This window comes from Micropterus dolomieu, linkage group LG01 (assembly GCF_021292245.1).
Source record: "Micropterus dolomieu isolate WLL.071019.BEF.003 ecotype Adirondacks linkage group LG01, ASM2129224v1, whole genome shotgun sequence".
Taxonomy (NCBI): domain Eukaryota; kingdom Metazoa; phylum Chordata; class Actinopteri; order Centrarchiformes; family Centrarchidae; genus Micropterus; species Micropterus dolomieu.
In genome coordinates, this window is record NC_060150.1 from 10640413 (window position 1) to 10661326 (window position 20914).

A 20914-nucleotide genomic window follows, 5' to 3' on the forward strand; every position below is an offset into this window, starting at 1 on the left:
GCGGGAGACACACGTGAAAGATTAATGTACAGTCTCGTTCGCTGAGCCACAGCACTTCAGTGTTTCCCCTCTGTGGAAATACAGAAGAGGCTTTCAGCATTATGTGATGATGCAGTTAGTTTCAGGATTAAGGCAAAAGCAACGCAGGAGGACACAAAACAACCGATAAACCAGCTTTAGTGATTCATCAGTGCTCCACATAATTCAGTCAGAAGGTTGATGCTGTAATTGCAGAGACAGAAGTAGTACACAGATCTTGCTAATTTTAATTACTTTATATATGACAGCTTGTGAATTGTGAAGTCTTATCTTCTAACCTATATTAATACACCATGTTGATTATATTTTGTATTAGTCTGAATATGCAAAGTAATAGTAACTAAACTTATCAAATGTAGTGGAGGTTAAGTATTAAGTAGTAGAAAATGTAAATACTTTACCACCACTGTGTAATTGTGATCACAATAATAAGAACTCCAAGTATAGTTTTGGATAGAAAAACGTTTTATTACTTATATACTATTCAAATAAAACTCTGAACAATCCTTTCACACACTGTCTAAAAACAGACACTCCATTTTGATAAACATTGATAAACTGTGGCACAAAAATATCAAGACAGAAAAAAGTAAGGCAAGTTCTTTCCAAAAAATTGTGATCCATAGATAAACATGACAGACAAATTAAAAAGGCACAAGGTGTATATATATATATATATATATATATATATATATATATATATATATATATATATACACACGTATATATGTGTATAAAAAGACCATGCAGGCACATCAGGATGGAATGGGGTTGGTCTCAGTATAATTGGACTGGCTTGGTCTGGTTTCATGTTGTTACTAAGATCATGAGGAAGTAGTGTCACCGTGGCCCTTGGTAAGCTCCGGGCCCAAGTATTACAGAAGACAAAACATTGGCATGTGGCAGATGCTGAGGTAAACTGCATTTATGTTTAGAGGAGTTTGAAAATAATGCTTTCCAAAACTATGGCTTTAAGGAGAATTCCCTTGTGATGATTCGGTGTTTTAAAGCAAATAAATCCCGGTCTGTCTTTGGTAAAAAGAAAACAAAGGTAGTTAAAACGATTGGCCTGCAGAGGGGAGAAACAAAACGTGTTGAAAACTTTACTGGTCCCCTGGATCATTCAGAAAACATCAATTGGTATTTCAACATGTCACCACCAGGGGGGAGCAAAGTGCCATGAAAGGACTTACGTACCTACTCCAATAGGGACAGAAAATGTCAATGAAAGAGGCGACCCACACAGCAAAGCAAGAGAGTAAGAAGAAGCCTTGCAAATTTTACTCGCCATAACCCATCCAAAAGGAGCGGCAGAGGAAGAAGACTGAAAGAGCAAGAGCTCATTCAGAGTCCAGAGAGAAAAGAAAAATCACAGAATCCAGTGTTGGCATCTTGTCACGAGGGCAGTGTGTTCTCAAAGGAAGGCCAGCTTCTCAGAGCATGAATGACTGGGTGTGTTTGAAATCCTGGGGCTGGGAAGACACAGACAAAGGATTTACGTATTGAACAGTTCTACATGCACTCATTTCAGAATTACGGCTTTCAGTGACGGTGTCTTGATTTCAATCAGCAACACTCATTAGGTTAAGTGTGAGCTGTTTGTGCTTAAGTCAGCGCTTCGCTCATGTTGCCGCTCAGTGCCCAACATGAGAGAGAGAGAGGAGGAGAAGGAGGACGAGGACTAGGACAAAAACACTTACTTCTTGGGGCGGAGGGATGTAGTTGACATTGGACCTGAAAGACGAAGACATGGTAAGCACATTGGACAGTTTGACATAGTCATAAAGAAGAGTAGACACTCAAAGCGGACAGCCGTATCCTGAGTCATATCTTGCCCTGCTTAAATAATGCACATCATACGTGGCAAACCTCCGACTGGGCAAAAAGGAGAGTCTGACTGAACTCTCAGCGACTGAGCAGGATTGTATTAAACTGGAGAAAGAAATGTGTAAAGGATTTCAGTGTTTATAACATTTGAACCTAAACAATCGTCGTTGCCATTATGGACATAAATACACACTGCCTGTTCATTAGGTAACAGTCCTGCAATAAATCTGACTTTCACAAGGGTTAGAATCAGTGTGTGGTGTTGATTTTGCATCATTCAAAGAGGTGCAGCTGTTATTTAGATTGCCTTGCTGTGGACAAAACAGTAGAAACACCGGTCAGTCTAATTACAATTCAAAAGCCCCATGAACCACATCCTCCAAAAATGGCAAACACCTCTCTAACTGAACATTATAACCCTTCATGAAAGTGGGATTTATTGCATTTGTTTTAGCTAGGTGTACCTAATAAACTGGCAACTGACTGTACATGTAAACGTACACAAAATGATTCTGGATCTACAGTCAATGGTCCTCTGCTGGTTTGCTTACGGAAGCAAAAAGCTGTCAAAATTGAAAACCTAATTGTAACTATTGAATACTTAAAGTAGTTGAACATTTTGATAAATAAATAAAAATATGCACGGGTTACTGTCCTGTCGAGCACCTGGCCAACAAACAGTTCAGTACATAACCCCTCTATAAAACCACATGTCAATTTTCACTTCTGTTTTTCAATGGATTAAACAAATAAGACATAACGTGCTAATTAGTGAGCTTTAGGCTACATCCACACTACTACGTTTTCATTTTCAAACGAAGACCTTCTGCTATGTTTCCACCTCCTGTCTAGACTAAAACGGCAAATTCGAAGACCTAAAACAGAGAAGTTTGAAAAAGCTGCCGACCGTGTTTTCATTTTAGTGCGGACAGGCGAAAACGGAGGACTTTAAAAACGCAGACACTTATGTTTGGCTGATTGGGTCATGCAAAGCAAAAACAGAACGCTACTGACAGTGTTTTGGTATATTTATTAAAAAATATTGTACTGCGCACACTTTACTGTGCATGTCGCCGTATTTACTTTGCAACAACTCCCAGTCTGTTTTCTGCCGCCACAGTCAATTTGTACTCCTGTGTTCCACCTCATCGTCTGTCCAGGCAAAAAAATCTCTGGTGTTGTTCTTCATCTGTAGTAGTACTTTCGCCTTTTTCTAAATCTACTGCAACTGTGGCATAGACAATCGCCTTCGTGGTGGTGTGTTTTCAGGCGTTTTAATATAGACGGAGATCAACCCTGATACGCAGCTAAAACGCTGGTGTGGACGGAAATTGTGTTTGTTTTAATAAAAAAAAAATTAAAAAAAAAAAGAGGTGCTGGTAATCAAATTTCTTTTATCCTTGACAGAGCAAAGCTCGCCGTTTTCCCGTTTCCAGTTTTTATGCTACAGAAAGATCTAGCCTATGTAAGTAAAAAAAATCTGCTTTAACACTAACATAACACTTTATAATCCATTAAAAAACAGAAGTGAAAATATGACAATTCATGGTTTTACAAGGGGTTTATGTATCCAACTATCTCTTGGTCAGGTGCAGGGATTTCCTTGAGTCTGATGAGACAGTAACCAGTAAAACATTCCTTTAAGTATTCAGTCAAAGTTACATTTCACCGTTAAAAATAAAGTTGCGTATAAGATTCAAATTATTATGGCTGTTAATAGCTTCCATATCTGTCTGTCGACCTAAGGGTCACACTCACGTGTCCTCAGTTCTGTGCAGGGTTTGGTTGCTTATGTGGGCTGCACCATGACACTGGGAGATCCAAAATGACCTGTAGGGGTCAGTGCGTTGGCTTTAAAAAGGATCAACAAGAGCGGGCGGGGGGGTCACTTCGGACTCACACTGCACACCATGCTTTTATGGAGTGGGGGGGGGGGGGGTTATTAGTATGGAATATTAAATCATTCATAAAGGCGTGTTTGAAAATGCAGGTTTGTCACTGTAATCCTAATTACGATTCTAAATTTGTACATTCAGGCCATTGTTTGAGCATTTCTTTTTGTCTGAATATTTAGACTTCTGCCTGTAAACTGTGCAAGTTTGACAAGGCTAGAAGTGTAAATATTCAGACTCAAAAAAACAAACTTGCAAGCAATGACTGGTACAAATTCAATGTACAGATTACACAACTAGGCTTCCACTTACAAAACGCTATTTTCAAGCACACCTTTATGAATTATTTCATATTTCATAAATTAGCAGCAACGCTGTACTGACATGCAGCCAATCATGATGCAGTAAAACTGAACGAAACGCTGGAGTGAGCAGGTCAAGTGGTGAGCCAATCACATGCAGCAATCCAACACCCCAATAAGCAATGTCTAAATGCTGTGTGACTCTTTTCTACCGCCTCTCTTTCAGGTTTGTATTACATTGCTCAGTGTGTATCTGTGACTATGAGATCCATATGCAAATGTAATGTTTGATATTGCAATAAAAGGTCCGTAAAAGGATATTGTGTTGGCTGTATATGACCTAATCTCACAGAACTTTCCACGACAAGCAACATATCCTACCATGCCATTACTGAACACTTTTTCATCTGTCTTTTCTTTGAAATAACTAATAACACGTGCATTTTTATGTAAACAGTATTTAAATTTACACTGATTGTGAGGATTTTCTCTTATTGACCTCTGCTGTTTTGTGATGAAATTGATACAAGATGACAAAAAAGAAAAAGTTGAAATGTTTCTTTAAATATCCGTCTGAAACACTAGCTACGGGAGCCACATATGTCGTTGAAATGTCTGAAGTAAAGTGAATTCAACAGGAGCTCTGTCAGAGATTTACTGCAATATTTAATGGACATTTGCAAATGGATGCTCCGCCTGTCGGCTAAGAGAATCCCATTATGGAAATCTTCAGTTGTATTTCAATCATGCATCACAGATCATTTGTTTCTCTTGGGGACTAACACTTCACCTTGAATTGATAACACAGCACAGTTGTCCATTCATATTTTATCTATCTTGAGGTGAAATTTCTGCCTTATTCTGCTGAGTCACCAGACAATAACACCCATTGTATCACCCTATGTTCTCTGCTGAAGGACAGACATGGCATTTTTCTCTAAAAGGCAGATATAAATCCTAGATCTGCATTCCTACTCCGCTAACTTGTGCCTAATATTGGTGCATCAGATATCCTGTCACATTGTCTTTGAGTCTTTGTGAAGAAGCCTGTTCTATAAATAGGAAGTTGACACTGACAGCTCCAGTTAGCTTGGTGGGATAAGCATCAGACTTTAACCTAGACAAAGAGCTTTCGCATCAGCTTCAAGGAGAGCTCCGCGATGACTCTCCATCAAACACAGTGCGGTAACGAGCCAGTAATCGAATAACAAAGTCAAGCAAGTTAGGCCAGTCACAAGAGGACGTGCATTTGTGTCTCTGTGGTTTCCAGCCAGTCAAGCGTCAAAACGTCCCTACACCCACTCTGGTGTGTTTGCGGGACAGGGCTGTTACTGTGTGTAAATACACTGCAATAAATGATCATCCCTCTGTTCCTCCACTGTCTCATTCTTCAATCACTTCAATATCTAAATAATCCATTTCAAATTACCCATCCAATCAGTTTAATTGCTTGCAATTCTTTCTAATGCCAATATTTTCCTCCTTGCTGATTAACAGACAGTGATTATTCCCTAATTATGTTGGACTGATTATTTCTCCTCCTTTAACTGTCTGCAATTTTAGATCATCTGTCTTGCTACATTTTCACATGATTTCAACAGATGTACATCTGCCTAGAAGTGGCAATGAATTTAAAAAAACAAACAAAAGTTTTCCTATGGTTTCTACATCTGTGGGCACCAATCACTGGATGAGTAGAAACACAGCCGCAGCTGTCACTGTATACAGTCCTGACTCAGCACGCAGACACACAGTCTAAGTGCAATAACAACTCATTCATCCCCCCTCCCTCAATCCTCAGCATGTAGGGTATTAGCCTGTGTTTGTTCACATCAATGTTAATGCAATCACAGAGCTCTTACCTTCCTCTGTGTCCTGCTGATGGATGAGTCAGGATGACCATGGAGGAGAAATCAGAGTGAATGGGGGGGGATAAAAAACAATATCTCAATTAACTGCTGCACTGTTCATGCAAGCAGACAAAGTGACTGAAGTGAAGACACTCACGGCTGAAGAAACCATTGCGGTGCAAGAGGAATCCCCCGCAGCCACAGACCACGATGACCAGGCAGACCACGACCACTGCTGCCACCACAGCCAGGACGTTGACATCCTCTGGAAGCGAGAGGGAGTGAAGACTGAGTTATGGCCTGTTTTCCAAAAGGTCTCCAAACATCAGCATAAACAGGAAGGCTGCATTTTAATCACTAATGATGAGGTGGGAATTGATAATTATGTTTTATATAGAGCTGATTGGACATCAAGAGGAGGAGGTGTGGCTACTTATGCTGATACAAATCTGGTCTCGGAGTGTGTCTCTCCTAATGTTGCGCCTACTAACTTTGAGTGCCTTTTTACTAATATCATTTTTCATGAGTTGAAACAGCTTACTATCGGAAATATTTATAGACCTCATTGGCACTTCTGGAATCACTTAAATAACATTCTTAACAAAAATGAAAACTTCTGTGAAACAAATATGCAAGGATAATGACATTTTATCTGATCCCTTGCATATAGCTCATGCCTTTAATCATCATTTTTCGTCTTTATGTAGTTCAAAATCTGTTTGCTCTGATGGTTTGGCATGGTCTTCTAATTCTTCCATGCCTGTTGGCTCTTTTTCATTTATAAAGATCATGCCTAACGATGTCTATAATGTATTACATGACTTTAAATTAAAGTACAGTGCAGAACCAGATGATCTGGAAGCCAAGTTTATCAAAATTGCAGCTCACATATTGATGTTTCCTCTTGCAGATCTTTTTAATCTATCATTAACTACCTGTACTGTGCCACAAATTTGGAAAGCTGCAAGAGTGACATCTCTTTTCAAAGGTGGAGACCAATCTAATGTGAACAATTATCACCCGGTTTTTATCATTTGTGCGGTTGCTAAAATATTTGAGAAATTAATTTTTAATCAACTAACTGAGTACATTAATAATTATAACATTTTATCGCCACATCAATCTGGCTTTAGATCCAATTTTTCTAATTCAACTACTCTCTTAAAATTTACAAATGATGTCTTCTTGGGTTTTGGTAATGGTCATTTCATTGGTGCTGCTTTCATTGATCCCTCAAAGGCTTTTGATATGGCTGACCACTACCTTCTACTGGATAAGCTTTAATCTATTGGTTTGAATAAACATGCTGTGCTCTGGTTTAACGCCTATTTGCATAATAGACGTCAGTGTGTTGTTTACCAAGGATTCCAGTCAGATTATTTAATTGTTGATAAAGGTGTTCCTCAAGGCTCAACTTTAGGCCCCTTACTTTTCTCGATCTTTATCAATGACCTGGCACAAGTTTGTTCTCATTGTGATTTAGAGCTTTATGCTGATGACACTGTCATCTATACCTCTGACTGGGATTTGCTGCAAGTTCAAAGAACTCTTCAGTCTGACTTTGATAAAGTACAACAGTGGCTGTTCATTAATAAACCTCTGTTGAATACGAAGAAATCCTGCTGCATGGTGTTTTCCACAATACAAAATCGCCGTTGTGCTTCATGTTTTTAAAATATAGTTTTTAGATGGATCCCTTATGCAGAATGTGGAGGAATTTAAATATTTGGGCCTCTGGCTTGTCTCCAACCTTACCTTTAAGATACACATTGACAATATCATTAGGAAAGTATATGGATGTCTTAACATTCTGTACAGATCAATCAATTGTTTTTCAACTCAAGTCAGAAAAAAAAATTATTTCTCAACTGGTAATACCAATCATTGATTATGCAGACATAGTCTACACTAATACCTTTGAGTTCAATCTCAGACCCCTTAATGTTGTATTCAGTTCCCTTTGCAGATTTATATTGAACTGTCCATTTAAAACTCATCATTGTCTTATGTATGACTCACTAAACTGGCTGCAACCTAAACCATGAAGGGATTACCACTGGGTTCTGTTTATCTTTAAATGTGCTTATTTCAATTGTCCTGCATACCTTAAACAGCACTTAATACCTTATTGCTCGACATACTCACTTAGATACCTCCAATGTCCAACATTTTTTACGGTACCAAGGTTATTTTCTGTAGCTGGTAGGAGAGCATTTCAATATAAGGCCCCTCAAGACTGGAATAACCGTCCTCTTTCCACATTTGGCTTATTCAAATTTTCACTTTTTTCTTTTCTTAAAACTACATGTTCTTGTTATTAGGGATACCAATGGTATTACATATAAATGGTTTATGTAGAAAATATATAGTAGTATGTATACAATCATGACTTTTTTTGTCTTCGTTTTCTTTATCTTGATTTCCTTAGGACATTTCTATGTGAGATGTGACGTTATCCTGCATGTTACATTTTGTCATAAGGCATATTGATAAATGATGCATTAGTTGTTTAATACACTCGTCTGATTATTTGTCAATATACTTTAATATGTGTGCCATGTTAATCGTGAGGGTAAGGGCAGGTGAGCGAGTTATTGTTTTGTATATATGTCTGTGTTTGTATTGTGTTTATGTTTTTGTATATGTACTGTGTGGTTAACTTTTTTGTCTGTATATACATATATGCTGCAAGACCTCCTTGAAAATGAGATGATACATCTCAAGGGGTTATCCTGAAATAAATTCAATTCAATGCACCTCCGTCTAATGCCTTTCCCTGTAATCCAATAATATTTCTTGTAGTGTATTAAGTGGATAAAATGGTTGCTTGCATTTAACCTAGAGTACATTATATAATTTATTAGCAAGCAGAAGACCTTCCCAAACAAAACAGCGTAACTCATGTCATTTGCCCTTCAAATTTAAGCTAGTCTGTAAAGGTGTTTAAGATTTCATAAGCAGGGTAAAATAAGTGTAGTGGGCTTTTCCTCTCCACTGCATCCCTGATTTTATCCAGTGTTGAAAGTTGTGGGCGAAGAGGCAGGATGAAGTGTGGAAAAACACACACACCTATTGTCATGTGCTTGCCCTTGCACGTCTTTGGCGGTCCCACTCCGTTCGAAGCTAGGCAGCTGTAGTGGCCGGTGTCCTCTTTGGCTACAGCTTTAAACTCCTGTAGAAGAGACGGTTGTTTCGATAAGACATGATACTTCAAGGAGACATTATAAATTATCTCTTAATAAACACTCCATCCCTGTCCTTCTTATCTGCGGACACACACACCCACCAGTATTCCGGTTTGTGAGTCGATTACATAGGTGGCATTGGTGAGGCGGGGCGGGATGATCCGCTGGCTGTCCTTGAACCAGGAGTATGTAGCAGGCGGGATGCTCTGCTGGTCCCTACAGCGCAGCTTTACCACTGAGCCCGTCACTGCAGCACTGGGTATTTCGCAGGACGGGGTCTGTGGGGGCACTAGAGGACAGGAATTACAGAAACTTAAGCAAGACCTGGAAAAACAAGCAAATCTAAGAAACTTTCTTCATAAAAAAAATTTAATTCTCTTTCAGCCACACCCAGGACTTTGAGAGTGATGTTGGTCTCGCCCAGGGTGACGGAGTCAAGTGGAGCACTGATCTCACAACGGTACTCCCCAGCGTCCTCCTGGGTCACCCTTTGCAGCATCACTGTGGCCCCATCAATGGTCGCCCGGCCCTCAAAGGGGGCTGAGGGAAAGGACAGAAGATCAGGAAGAAGAAATGTCTTCACTGGCTGCGGGCTAAAGCCACTATGTGCATGTTTTAATCCATAATTTACATTGCTGCTACATAAATATGAGACATTACATTCAGAGCAGAGTGGAGCATTTAGCAGTACAGAGCCAGATATTTCCCTTGAGTTTATTTCTCATTTTCAAATTGGCCCAAGGTGTACCGAGATCAACCGGTCCCCCTACAGCCAAACAGCAAAGGGTTGCTTTTCCGTCCATTCTTTCATACACAAGACGAGAATGTAAAGGAGGGACTGTCATGCGGGAGGTCATTCATACTTCCAGTTCGTTGCTACAGTCATCCATCTGCCTTGAGTCATCTTAACAGTAGCTTCCTGTTTCTCTGAGGGCCCTACACCCATTTCTAAGTAAAACGCAGTTGCTAAGATAATGTGTGGAGGAGGAAAATCAGACAGTGTTTACCCTGTCTGGCACTTTTAACATAAAACAAGAGAAGTAAAGAAAAGGTTAAGCAGTTTAAGATAAAATTTCCAGAAGTGAAAGTAGCACAGGTTACGTTAGCTGGGTTTTAACCAAGGTCAGAATTTAATCTGGACTGATTATGAACCTCTAAAAATTTAACTTGTTTACAATTAGACCATCATGCTTGCATTCTGTGTTCTTCCAACGAGTCGTCAAAGAATTTTTCATCTTTAGAGGGAAACACTGAAGTTATTAAGTTTTCATGGCACTATAACAACAACTTGATTAGCTTCATGTTTGTTTGGTTTGGAAGAGTCCATGGAGGTTCCATAACCAATTGGGCAAAATGGGCAACTGCCCCACAGCCCCTAACCTCAAGGGACTCAAGAAGCCCCACTATGCACTGCAGATGAATAGTACCTTTAAGGCTACAGGGTACATTTACAGCTAATCTGTTGCCCTAGGCAGAGTAGGTTTCAGAGGCGTGACCTTTCATTAATTTACAAGATACTTGTTGCCAACAGCTCTTTAAGAGAAATCACCTGACATTGTGAAAGCAGTAACTCTTTATTCAGGCCTTTGTGAAGTGGAGCTGCCGATAAAGATGCGGCGGCGGGTCAGAGGCATCTCAACACCCAGACATTTTAGAAAATTGTCAGGCTAACTGCGTCGTCTATAAAAAAGAGACTGACCTGGTGGGAGCTACAGTATGATTTATTATTTATTTCACACATTAAATCCACATCCTAAACCACAAAGGAGAGGGATCATGAGTAAGAGGCAGGTTCAGATTTTATGTCTTTACACCACTGACAGGCAATAATATCTAACAGTTTATCCATCATTCCTGGCTCACTGGGTGGTGTTTTTTCTCATCTTGTGTGGCAAACCCCATCAAGCTGGTACTGCAAGCCGATTAAGACAAATTGTCACCAAGGGCATAAAGAGCAACAGGCTGCTTTCTCACCTTTGAACTGTCCATCATAGTACACGAAGGACACACCTTTCCCCTTCTTCTTCCACTCGATGCGTGGGCTCTGGTCTTTCTCTGTGTGGAACACGCAGGACAGCATCGCATCTGAAAAAGGGAACGCAGCCAATGAGATATTTATGGCAGAATAGCAAAGCCTTCAATCTGTGGCATTTTTAACTGCTTGGTCTATTTATAGCCTTATGGGTTATTCTGGCAGAGAGAATCTGATAAAGCAGCAACTTCTTGAGAGTAAAAATGACTCCAATGTGAGATGGGCTGCATTTTCTGCCTCACCTGAGAACTCGCGCACCTCCACTTTGTGACTTTTGGTCGACACGGTAACAGGAATGGAGGGGGAACCTGGTGGTGGTGGAGTAGGAGAGGGGAGGGAGAGTGGGAGATAAAAAAGAGGGGTGAGAACGGTTCAGAACGCAATATCGCTTGTCATCCATTAGGGGGCAAGGTGAATTGGGTAAAGTGCTCCCCATTGCCCGCCAACTGCAAGAGGAGAATGCTTAATAGCTGTCTTTGGTCTCTCCTGCTCTACTGTCTGGAGGCACACACAGCAGAGTCATCCTCCAGGAGATCTGAGGATTACTCCCTCCTCCGCTTTAATCCTGCGGGGTTAAGGAGCAGTCCGCCGTATGTTTATCTAAGCGCAGGTCAGAACAAGGTTACCAAACATCTCAAGGCTTGTCCAGATTAACCTGATGTATAGGGGGCATTAGGAAGAGGCGTGTGGCACAGTGTCTGTGTTTGTTTCCCCCCTGCCGTCTGTGTGTCACTGACACCCGACATCCAAACAGGAAGAGGAAGCTGGAGCTGCCTTTCCTGTGTGCTGATTGGTTTACAGGGAGGATTATAATTTGGTTGTCCTGTTGTTAAATACATGTTCTATTTGGGTGAAGGTTACCTAAGGGAGAAACTGGTTAGAAACATACAAACTGCTGCTGCTGGACCAAAAGCCTAAAACATCTCTTAAAAGTCTGCACATTAAAGGGGGAGGGGTAATTTTTAGACTGAAGGCCATGTAATTTTAAAATTACATAATAAATGTTGAATGGGCCTCAGGGGTACTTGCTCAGAACATTAAGGGCTATGAAAAACTTCTAATTTGGCGTAATGAAGAGGTCACTTTCGCACATTCTTGAAAGCAAGCTTAACTCAGTCCAGGAAACACACACTCACACACTTCCTACCATTGTCTCTCCAAATGCCACAACACATCCTAATTAAAATCTTACAATTGTAAATTTAAAAACATGTATAGGGAAAGTATGGTCAGTTATCTACTTTCCTGTTTGCCAGTAAATACCTATATAGAGCCCATTGTTACTGGCTTACTATAGGAGAAGTCTTCTCCTGTGAAGGGAGGGGTCACATGGAAGAATGGAGGGCAAGCAGAGACAAAAGGCAGGAAGCATGGAATAGAACAGGAAGGCGGCCATGTTGGATGGCCGGACAAAAAGAGCATGTGGTTTCTATGCAGACCTAAAGGTCTCACTCACTCTAATTTCCAAGACAGATATTTTTAAATGAGCTTTTAAATAAAAAACAGCCTATACAATAATAATGTCATCTGCCAAATGCAGCATAACACGCACTCAAGTTTTTTAAAAGCTTTTGCTCAAGTTGGCTCAATTTACACCAGCTTCACTTGGTCAAACTTTGAGCTAAGTTAATTAAAACTGCACACGCTCCCTCCAGACGCCCCGTCTTCCCCTCACTTTGCTATGTGTTGACTTGCGGCAGTGTACCAGGATTATCATCGTAGCCTTGGCTCGCGTACCTCGACACCCTCTGAGGAGCATTGTCTCAGTAAAGGATGAACGAGACGAGCGAGGGCGAAACAATGAGATTAAAACGGGACGAGAGCGAACGACAAAGGAGAGATGAGCGGCTCTAAGAATAGAATACAAGTGAAGTGGAGGAGGAAGGGACCAGGGACCCGCAGAAGCATGAATAAAAGAGAGAGTGGGATTGAAGGTGAGGGAGATCCTCTCAGACAGTAGGGCTGTGAATGGGAGAAGCTCTTGTCACATAGAGTGAGACCAGGCCTGCCGCCACCGTGAAGGGTGTCTCTTTGAGAAAGAAGAAATGTAGCAGGTCTGACAACATGCCCACACTCTACCGCTGCACTGACTGACACAACGCACACATGAGCACACACATCATAAAATGAGCAAAGAGGCTCTGCTTGTGAGGTCCCACTGCCCTTGTGTCGCGCTTCACTGTGCGCTCCACTACTATGAACACTGTCAGCTTCAATGGCCTCAATTAACTACAAAAGGCGTCGAGGCAGACAACGAACACATGACCAGTTAAGATCATTTTACAATCTAATGGTGGGTAATGTTAACATGGTGTAGCTTCCAAAATAAAAGGCCAGTTTTCCAATAAATCAGCAAGAAATGTTCAAGATACACAACAAGATATATTAAGTATTACAGATTTGCTAGTAGAGGGCTATTATAGCTAGCTGATTGCGGCTGAACATCAGCATACGTGACTGTGAGGACCGATCATGAGTTAAATCCGGTCCATATATGGCTGCCAGACTTGGTTTGGGCTGATAATCAGCTCCCGTTAGCAGCACATGGGCTAGAGTTGGGCCAGTGTTGGCACCCAGAATTAGCCCAAGTTTTCGCTGTGTCACACATCACGAGGGAGTCAGGCATGCCAGACTTGGGCTGCTGTTGAGCACAGCATCTTTGGCCACCTGAGTGGCTAGCTAAATATGTAGCCCTATCAAGTCGTACAGCATTAGTTTGACTAGATTTACTACAATTTAAAGATCATTTTAATGAGCATGAATCACAAACTGAAATGCATGACAAAAGATTGCTTACAGCCCTTTTTCTAACTCAAGTTTTTCATGTGCTTTGCAGCAGCAGGTCTCTGGTCCTCCAGTATGGCATCAGATCTGGCCACAGTGGTAATTGAAATGCTTAGCTGTGTTGTGGCTCTGAAGCACATCAACATCTAGACAAAGGCGTCAACACAGACAAGCTTACACACACACACACCCTCTTGCCTGAGCAAAAATAGAAAGATGGCACGCTAGCTCCTTGGCACGCAGCTTTACTCTCATTACGTGGTCCGTACAGAGTGTTACAGAGACTGGGGTGGGCTCTGCCAGGGCTGTGCCGAGGTCAAAAACATGGCGCAGTAATGATTAAGGCACTTATTCAAATTAACAGGGAACAAGCGCAATAGGAAGCAAGACGGTCCCATAGGACATATCCTGTCTGGCTGTTTGATATAGATAACGTGAATTTAGGCACCACACAAATTTCAAGGCTATGGGGGCACAGACAAAAACATGGTGACTGTGTGTGTGTGTGTGTTTTCCATTTGAACAAAGCCCCTCTGTATGACTGTAACCCTGTGAGCAACAGCTGTCTCAGTAAGACATGGTGTGTGTGTGTGTGTGGGAGGGGGGTGTTGGATGTCTTGCCATGGAGACCCGCTCAAAACATTTCCTCCAGGATTTTTTTTTTTTTTGGACACACTCCACAAGCGTTCAAGTTGAACTGAGGCAGATTTGATGCTGCTCAGTTAAACCGTTTGACATCTATCTATGTGCCAGATGATGAGTGATTTCTATCAGGTTGTCCCCAGCAGGACAGGGCACACATACCTCATGTGAACCCGTGACCTGGTGGCCTAACAGGTGGCAAAATGTGGACAACACAGAGTAAAATATGCGTCACTCACTCTCACCGTCTCATCACATCTATCTCAAACTGCTGCTGCTCCCCTGGAGCCCAACGGCTTTCTCTTTTCCTGCATGTCACAGGTTTCCATGTGGGATCATCAGAGAAAGTTGGGCCCTTTCTTGCTATTTGAAGAAGCAGGTTCTCTCATGTTTTTCATGTTCATTTCCACTTCCTGTCCCTAACTCTTCAGTCTCCAAGTAACATCCCTGCTCTGAAAACAGGAAAAACAGCATGAAGTTTCTTGTGGTGATCTATCCACTGACCTCATGCAAGGATCCAACACCTCTTCTGCCAAAATGGGTGCCCACCCGCCACCAACATTCCGCCCACACCATCAGGTGGCACACCACCAAGTACAACTTTAGGGCCAACTTGTAGGAACCCAGCCTAGCTCCATCATCACCACAGCCCACTCTCACAGAGGGGCTTTAACTAAACTGGGAAACAGTGGAATAACACTTTACAATAAAATGGGGCACTGCGGAATGACACAGAATCTCACATAAAACTGTGAAGAAAATAAGATTTTAGTTTAGCGTTCAAATTTGCACTGAAAAATTCTGATGCAAAATCAGGTTCTCTGATGAATTTATCTTTTTAAAGACACAAAAAGTGTCTCCACTTTGAAATAACTAATTAAATAAAATAAGTCTAGAGCACTAAATTAAATGACTTTTTTTGCAGAGTACTGATAATTATTTATAAAAAGTAAGGAGCAGTTAACAGTTAAAATCCTGCACTTTAGTCATCTACTCCCTGTTATCTCGTGGAGCTAGTAACAGATAAACAGTTGGTTCTGAATGAATCGTTTCATTTGCCACTTACATTGCATCAGTAAAATAACAATAGGAAGATACAGGGATGTCCCCTCCATTATCGTCCACAACTCTAGTTGAGTTTTGTCTTCTCTGGACGGAGCGAGGTGACCGATCCTGAGCCTCAGCTTTCCTGTCGCACTTGTTCACAACTCTCCAATAATTCATCCAGCTTCCAGGGAATAAACTGTTGTCCAGTAGGGAAGCGAGGGAAGCGAGCGAACCGACCCGTCGCGGCGCGGATCTACAGGCAGGCGAGCGGATGAGCGGGACGCACCTCCGGGACCGATCGGTCGGAGACGCTGGTATCCTGGCTGGGAAAGTATGGCTGGGAGCGGCGTGTCTCTGTTATAATCACAGACGAGGATGAACGTCCTCTGTCCTTTTTGATGTGCTGTTTCGGAGCTGGTTTAGGTGGCTATGGGGGTGGAGGGAGGGCGGGGTGTGCTTTCACACGAGCAGAGGAGGACCGCCGAGAGCGCAGCGCCGTGTCCAAGACGCGCACTGCACTACCAAATGTCCACATAACGGGAGTCAACTGGGTTTGGCAACAAGGTGTGGCACACATCATACCTTAGCCAAGTTGGACCCGGTTTGACCCCAAAGTTTTTAAAGCCCAGATATTTACTTGAGAGTCACATATGGAACATTTAAATCCAGGTCCCCACAGACAGACAGCCCGTGTTCCTGTTTCTAATCATTTAAGGAATGATCTACTACAAGTTAATGGAAATATTAGTTTCTTCCTTTAAGTCTTGAGGGAATATAAATCCATGTAAAAGCTATTATGGTAATGCTTGTTAAAAAGGAACCCTTTATAGGTATTATGAGTTGAAACTAATGGCTTTATGAATAATTAACAAATCATTTAGGCCTACTACAAATTTATATATTAGTGATAGACTGATCATCTGGTCAATATCTGGCATTGTGAGATAATCAGCATGGCAGTTAAATGATGTCACTTCTGGCAAACTGTACCCCACTCTCCCTTAAGCAGCAGTCAGGTTCTGAAATCTACAGCAGAACCCAATGTATATATTTTTATTTCATTAATTATTAAAATGACATCTAATACAACATGTATATTAGACTGTACTCTGCATGGAATAATAGAATTATAAAGCACTTTTCTTTGTTTTGATATTGGCACTATCGGCCACCCTGCTCTCTAAATATCCGCATCAGCAACTCAAAAGCCCATATTGGCTGGCCACTATTATAGATCAGTAAGAAGGCATTAATAAAAACAACTTTCAGGTTGCCATGTTATGAAAATTCCCACCCAAGACTAGGTGTAATGGAAATAAGACAGAGTCCTGGTTTGGTGTTCAATTGTACCAAAATGTGTTAAAAAGGCTACTCAAATTTAAAATAGCCACAAGACTGTGATCCAAAAATGCAATGCTGGCTCTGGAACAACAGGAAAGAAAAGATGAATTACTCCTACACAACTACAAAGATGGCTATAATGAATAAAACAGACTGTCGAAGGGCTAGACTTTATATCTTTCTGTTACACCACGTGTTCACTTAAATGCACACACAATCACTACCTCCTTAAATGCACGGAAGTGCACAGCGAACCAAATGGCGTTGGAACATTTTAAAAGGACTGAAAAGGACACATTCTCTCAAGACACAAACTGAAATGAACAATACCACAAAAGTACCATGAAATTTCCTTGGTGGTGTCCAAATAGAGTACTGAATTGTTTCATCCTACCTCTACTGTGGTCACACCTGCCAAATATGGTGCAGCTAAAATGCCACCTCACTGGACACCTAACATCATAAAGAAACGTTATCATTTTTGGTTAAAACTGATACAGGAATTAGGTTGGCAATAAAACACCCAACAACACCTACCTCCATAGGTGGGAGACAATCCTGTCTCCTTCAACTCCAAAGACTCAATGCTGGGATTATCTGTACCTGGAAGTTACAGGTGACTATATTAATACAAAGATAAAAACAGAGGTATAACACAAAGTAGGATGGAGCACTACACTTACCTTGAATAGGAAGTCAGACCAAATATCTACCAGTTGAAGGATGTTTTGGAGACAGTAGCAGTTTTGTCACACACAGACTGCTGGAGTACAGCTATACCAGTGTTTGTTATGCGGGGTATTTAAAGAATGCCCGATGAGACAACTTCAACTTCAGACTACATTGAATACATTAAATCCTTAGTTTCTGACTCTTTCAAAGTGGGATAGACACTAAAATTCCCCAAACTATATCTCTGAACACTCTCTTTAACCAAATCACACACATTGAGCCAATTCTACGTGATATCCTTATGATAACAAATGTAATTAATAAATAAATAAATAAATAATGTTTCACTTCCATTCACCGAGCCTCACCTGAAACAGTTTGGAGCCCCCCTGGGGAGGCCCGCCTCCCACTTTGAAAACCTCTGGGGTAGACTGTCTTGTTATGGTGTTGGCGTTTTCCTTTTATTGAAAATTACAGCTAAGCGGAAAAGAGGAAGTGAGGTAAAAGTGGGAGAAATAGCCCTGCTACAATCTGATAAATGAATGGTACTTTCTGGAAAAGGGTTGCAAAAATCTAGACCAAAATCCATTTATTACCAACATTTATGACTGAATTATTACCAGATGTCTAAACCAACACCAGCAAAACTATTTTTTCACAACCTGGCAAACCCAAAACCTGTTCTACCAATGTACCAATTTATAAAGAATTTTTAACAATAAATAATGTTATAAAGGGTGCCTATTAAAGTGTTACTGTAATATTAACCGATGGACAATCACAAAGAAGTAAAGGGAAACTGACAAGTGACAGTAGTTGCACAATAAGCCTAGAGACAACTCCTATGTTGAAAACAAGATGTATATAGGGTATATATACATGGTATAGGGCCAAAATACACTGAAATGTTTTTACAATATGAACCCTCTACAACCCTCAGGTCTGTTAACTGTCCCCAGAGTCAGGAGAAGCAGCCTTTAGCTACTGCGCAGCAAATAAACTGGAATAAACTTCCAGAATATTTGAGACTTGCTCTGACTTTTAAAAGCAGACTAAAAATGTTTATGTTCACTACTGCCTTCTGCTAGAATACAAACCTCGTATTATGCTGAGTGAGGATATGCGTCAAGTAATTGTCGCGGCATGATGACAAACCAGGGGGATAGTAGAAAGTGTCAAACAAACTTTCACTACGCTTTAAATCATACATTATTTTAATTATTTTTAAATGATCAAATGTCTTGTTTTTATTTTATTCTTTCTTAAATGTCATTGTATGCATTCTTTATATATATAAAACATGTTTTTATCTGAAGCACAGTGAGTCTGCCTCATGTATGAATCGTTCTATATAAATAAAGATGTCTTGCCTTAGAGGTAGAGCGGGTGTCGTCCACTAATCAGCAGGTCGAGTCCTGCAGATCAATGATTCCCCAGTTAATTACTATTGATTAAGCAAGGGTTAAGACTGAACACTGGATTGGCCAACATTAAGACTCTGTCTCAATACTTCACAAACATTTCGACTGCTTTCAGTCAGTCCTTCCACTATAAAATGAAGTGAAGGAACCACTGGGGTGAATTCACTGTTAACAGGCAAAAATATTGCTCTTCTAAATCAAATGGAGAACAAAAACACATTATTTATTAATTTCTAGGAATGCATTATTCCAGAGTGTTTTAGTTGCTATTCAAATTTAATCATGTTTGAGTTGCAGCGTGACAAGCACAACATCTCCAAAGCACTACAGCGGCGAGGAATTCAGGGCAGGGATTCAAATATCTCAATTTGTGCTGGTGGTGCGACTGGCTCTAAGGCTGAGGCATATGTCCTTGGGTGTGTCTCACACATTGTCAGTGTGTGTTGGGGGCTGTGGTGCTCGTAGGATGCTTGAGTAGGAGCAACAGCTGCACCGCGGCTAACTTCTCTGGCCAGAGGCTTTGCTCAATCTTCTGCTGTCTCCTGATGGTGCCTGATACAGTTGGTCCGCGGTTAAATGCAGGAAAAAGCATTCATCTTCATTGAGAAGCAGAACGATCAAACAGTCCTTAGATAATCTGAACATAAAGGGGGTTTTGCTCTGTTTTGGCAGAGGCCTCTGTAATGTACAACTGGGGGAGGGGAAAGGGGTGAACAGTCTGAGGGTGCTGCTCAATTTTCTTTACGTCATTGGGGGTCTTTAAACATTACCAGCTGTCAGTAGCCACCTGTACTATTACACAAATGGTGGGCTAACAGCTTTGTGTTATCAAAAACAATGAAATGCAAAAATTTGCAGCAATTTTTCTAATAAGACATCCTTTATAAAGTGTTTAGGTTGTGATGCTATACAAAAGGTTAAAAAGTTAATGGAAAAGTTTGATATTTTGTGAGCTTTATCGAGGTAGATAAAAAGATCAATACCACACTCATATCTTTGTCTTAAGCTAGCCATGGGAGTCGATTAGCTTAGCTTAGCATAAAGATTGGAAACGAGGAAGCACCTAACCTAGTCCTCTCCAAAAGTAGAACGTCATTAGCATGTTATATCTTGTTTGTTTACATTGAAAACCAAAAATCACTTTAGCATTGATTATGAAAATAGATATTAAATCAGGTCAATTTTTGTTAATAATAAATAGTTTCAACTCTACTAAACTCTTTTGATCAAATAAAGGGGACAATGTATTATTTTTATCAATATTACCATTTGTTCAGAATTGATGGCTTATTAGAAAGTTAAAAACCCATGACTCTTTATTAATGACTAACAACTGCAGACTTGATGGTTTATTAGATAATAATATACTCTGCATCCAAACCAACTGTACTCATTTCTTATATCTGATGAACAAAGCATTAGTGAATAATTATTAACAAACTACAACACTTCTTTTAAAGGTGTCTTATTACAAAGTGGTACTAAAAGTAATTTTAGTCTGATTCTGAGCTACATTTACAGCATCTATACACATTGATATACTGTAGCAGGAATTTGTTGGATGAAGGAATGGAAGATTTCTGGCAGAAACCATAAGTGTTGTGTCTAATGTGTCAAAGCACCTGGAATCCTGGGGAAAGAAATAAGAAGAAACTGCCTCATAGTTCGAAACCTCAGGCTCACTCACACTTTCTCACACTCTGCTCTAAACACACTGAGGATTGAGAGCCACCTGTTTGATGAGTGACAGACACAACAGCTGCACTGCTGCCCGACCTTCAGCCAATACACACACTCTGCTTTTGTTGTTAAGCAAACTGCTGACACAACATCCATGCGTTTCCATATTCACTCCTCTCTCACACTTCTACATGCCCATG

At 40.7% G+C, this 20914-nt stretch overlaps 1 protein-coding gene across 2 annotated transcripts; it reads right to left on the reverse strand.

Annotated features, from left to right (window-relative positions):
* Positions 1–483: 483 nt before the first annotated feature.
* On the reverse strand, positions 484–16030 carry jam2a (junctional adhesion molecule 2a). 2 transcript variants are annotated; one of them, XM_046056429.1, is made up of 10 exons: positions 15620–16030; positions 11370–11435; positions 11070–11180; positions 9486–9635; positions 9197–9384; positions 8980–9082; positions 6068–6175; positions 5923–5938; positions 1740–1773; positions 484–1511 (listed from the first exon to the last, which is right to left on the reverse strand). In XM_046056429.1, the coding sequence occupies exons 1-10, from the start codon at positions 15666–15668 to the stop codon at positions 1473–1475; spliced, it is 864 nt and encodes a 287-aa protein (XP_045912385.1). In that variant the 5' UTR covers positions 15669–16030; the 3' UTR covers positions 484–1472. The 2 variants fall into 2 exon arrangements, with proteins under 2 accessions (XP_045912385.1, XP_045912395.1); XM_046056439.1 differs by having other exon boundaries at positions 5923–5935; positions 15620–16028.
* Between the last annotated feature and the right edge of the window lie 4884 nt (positions 16031–20914).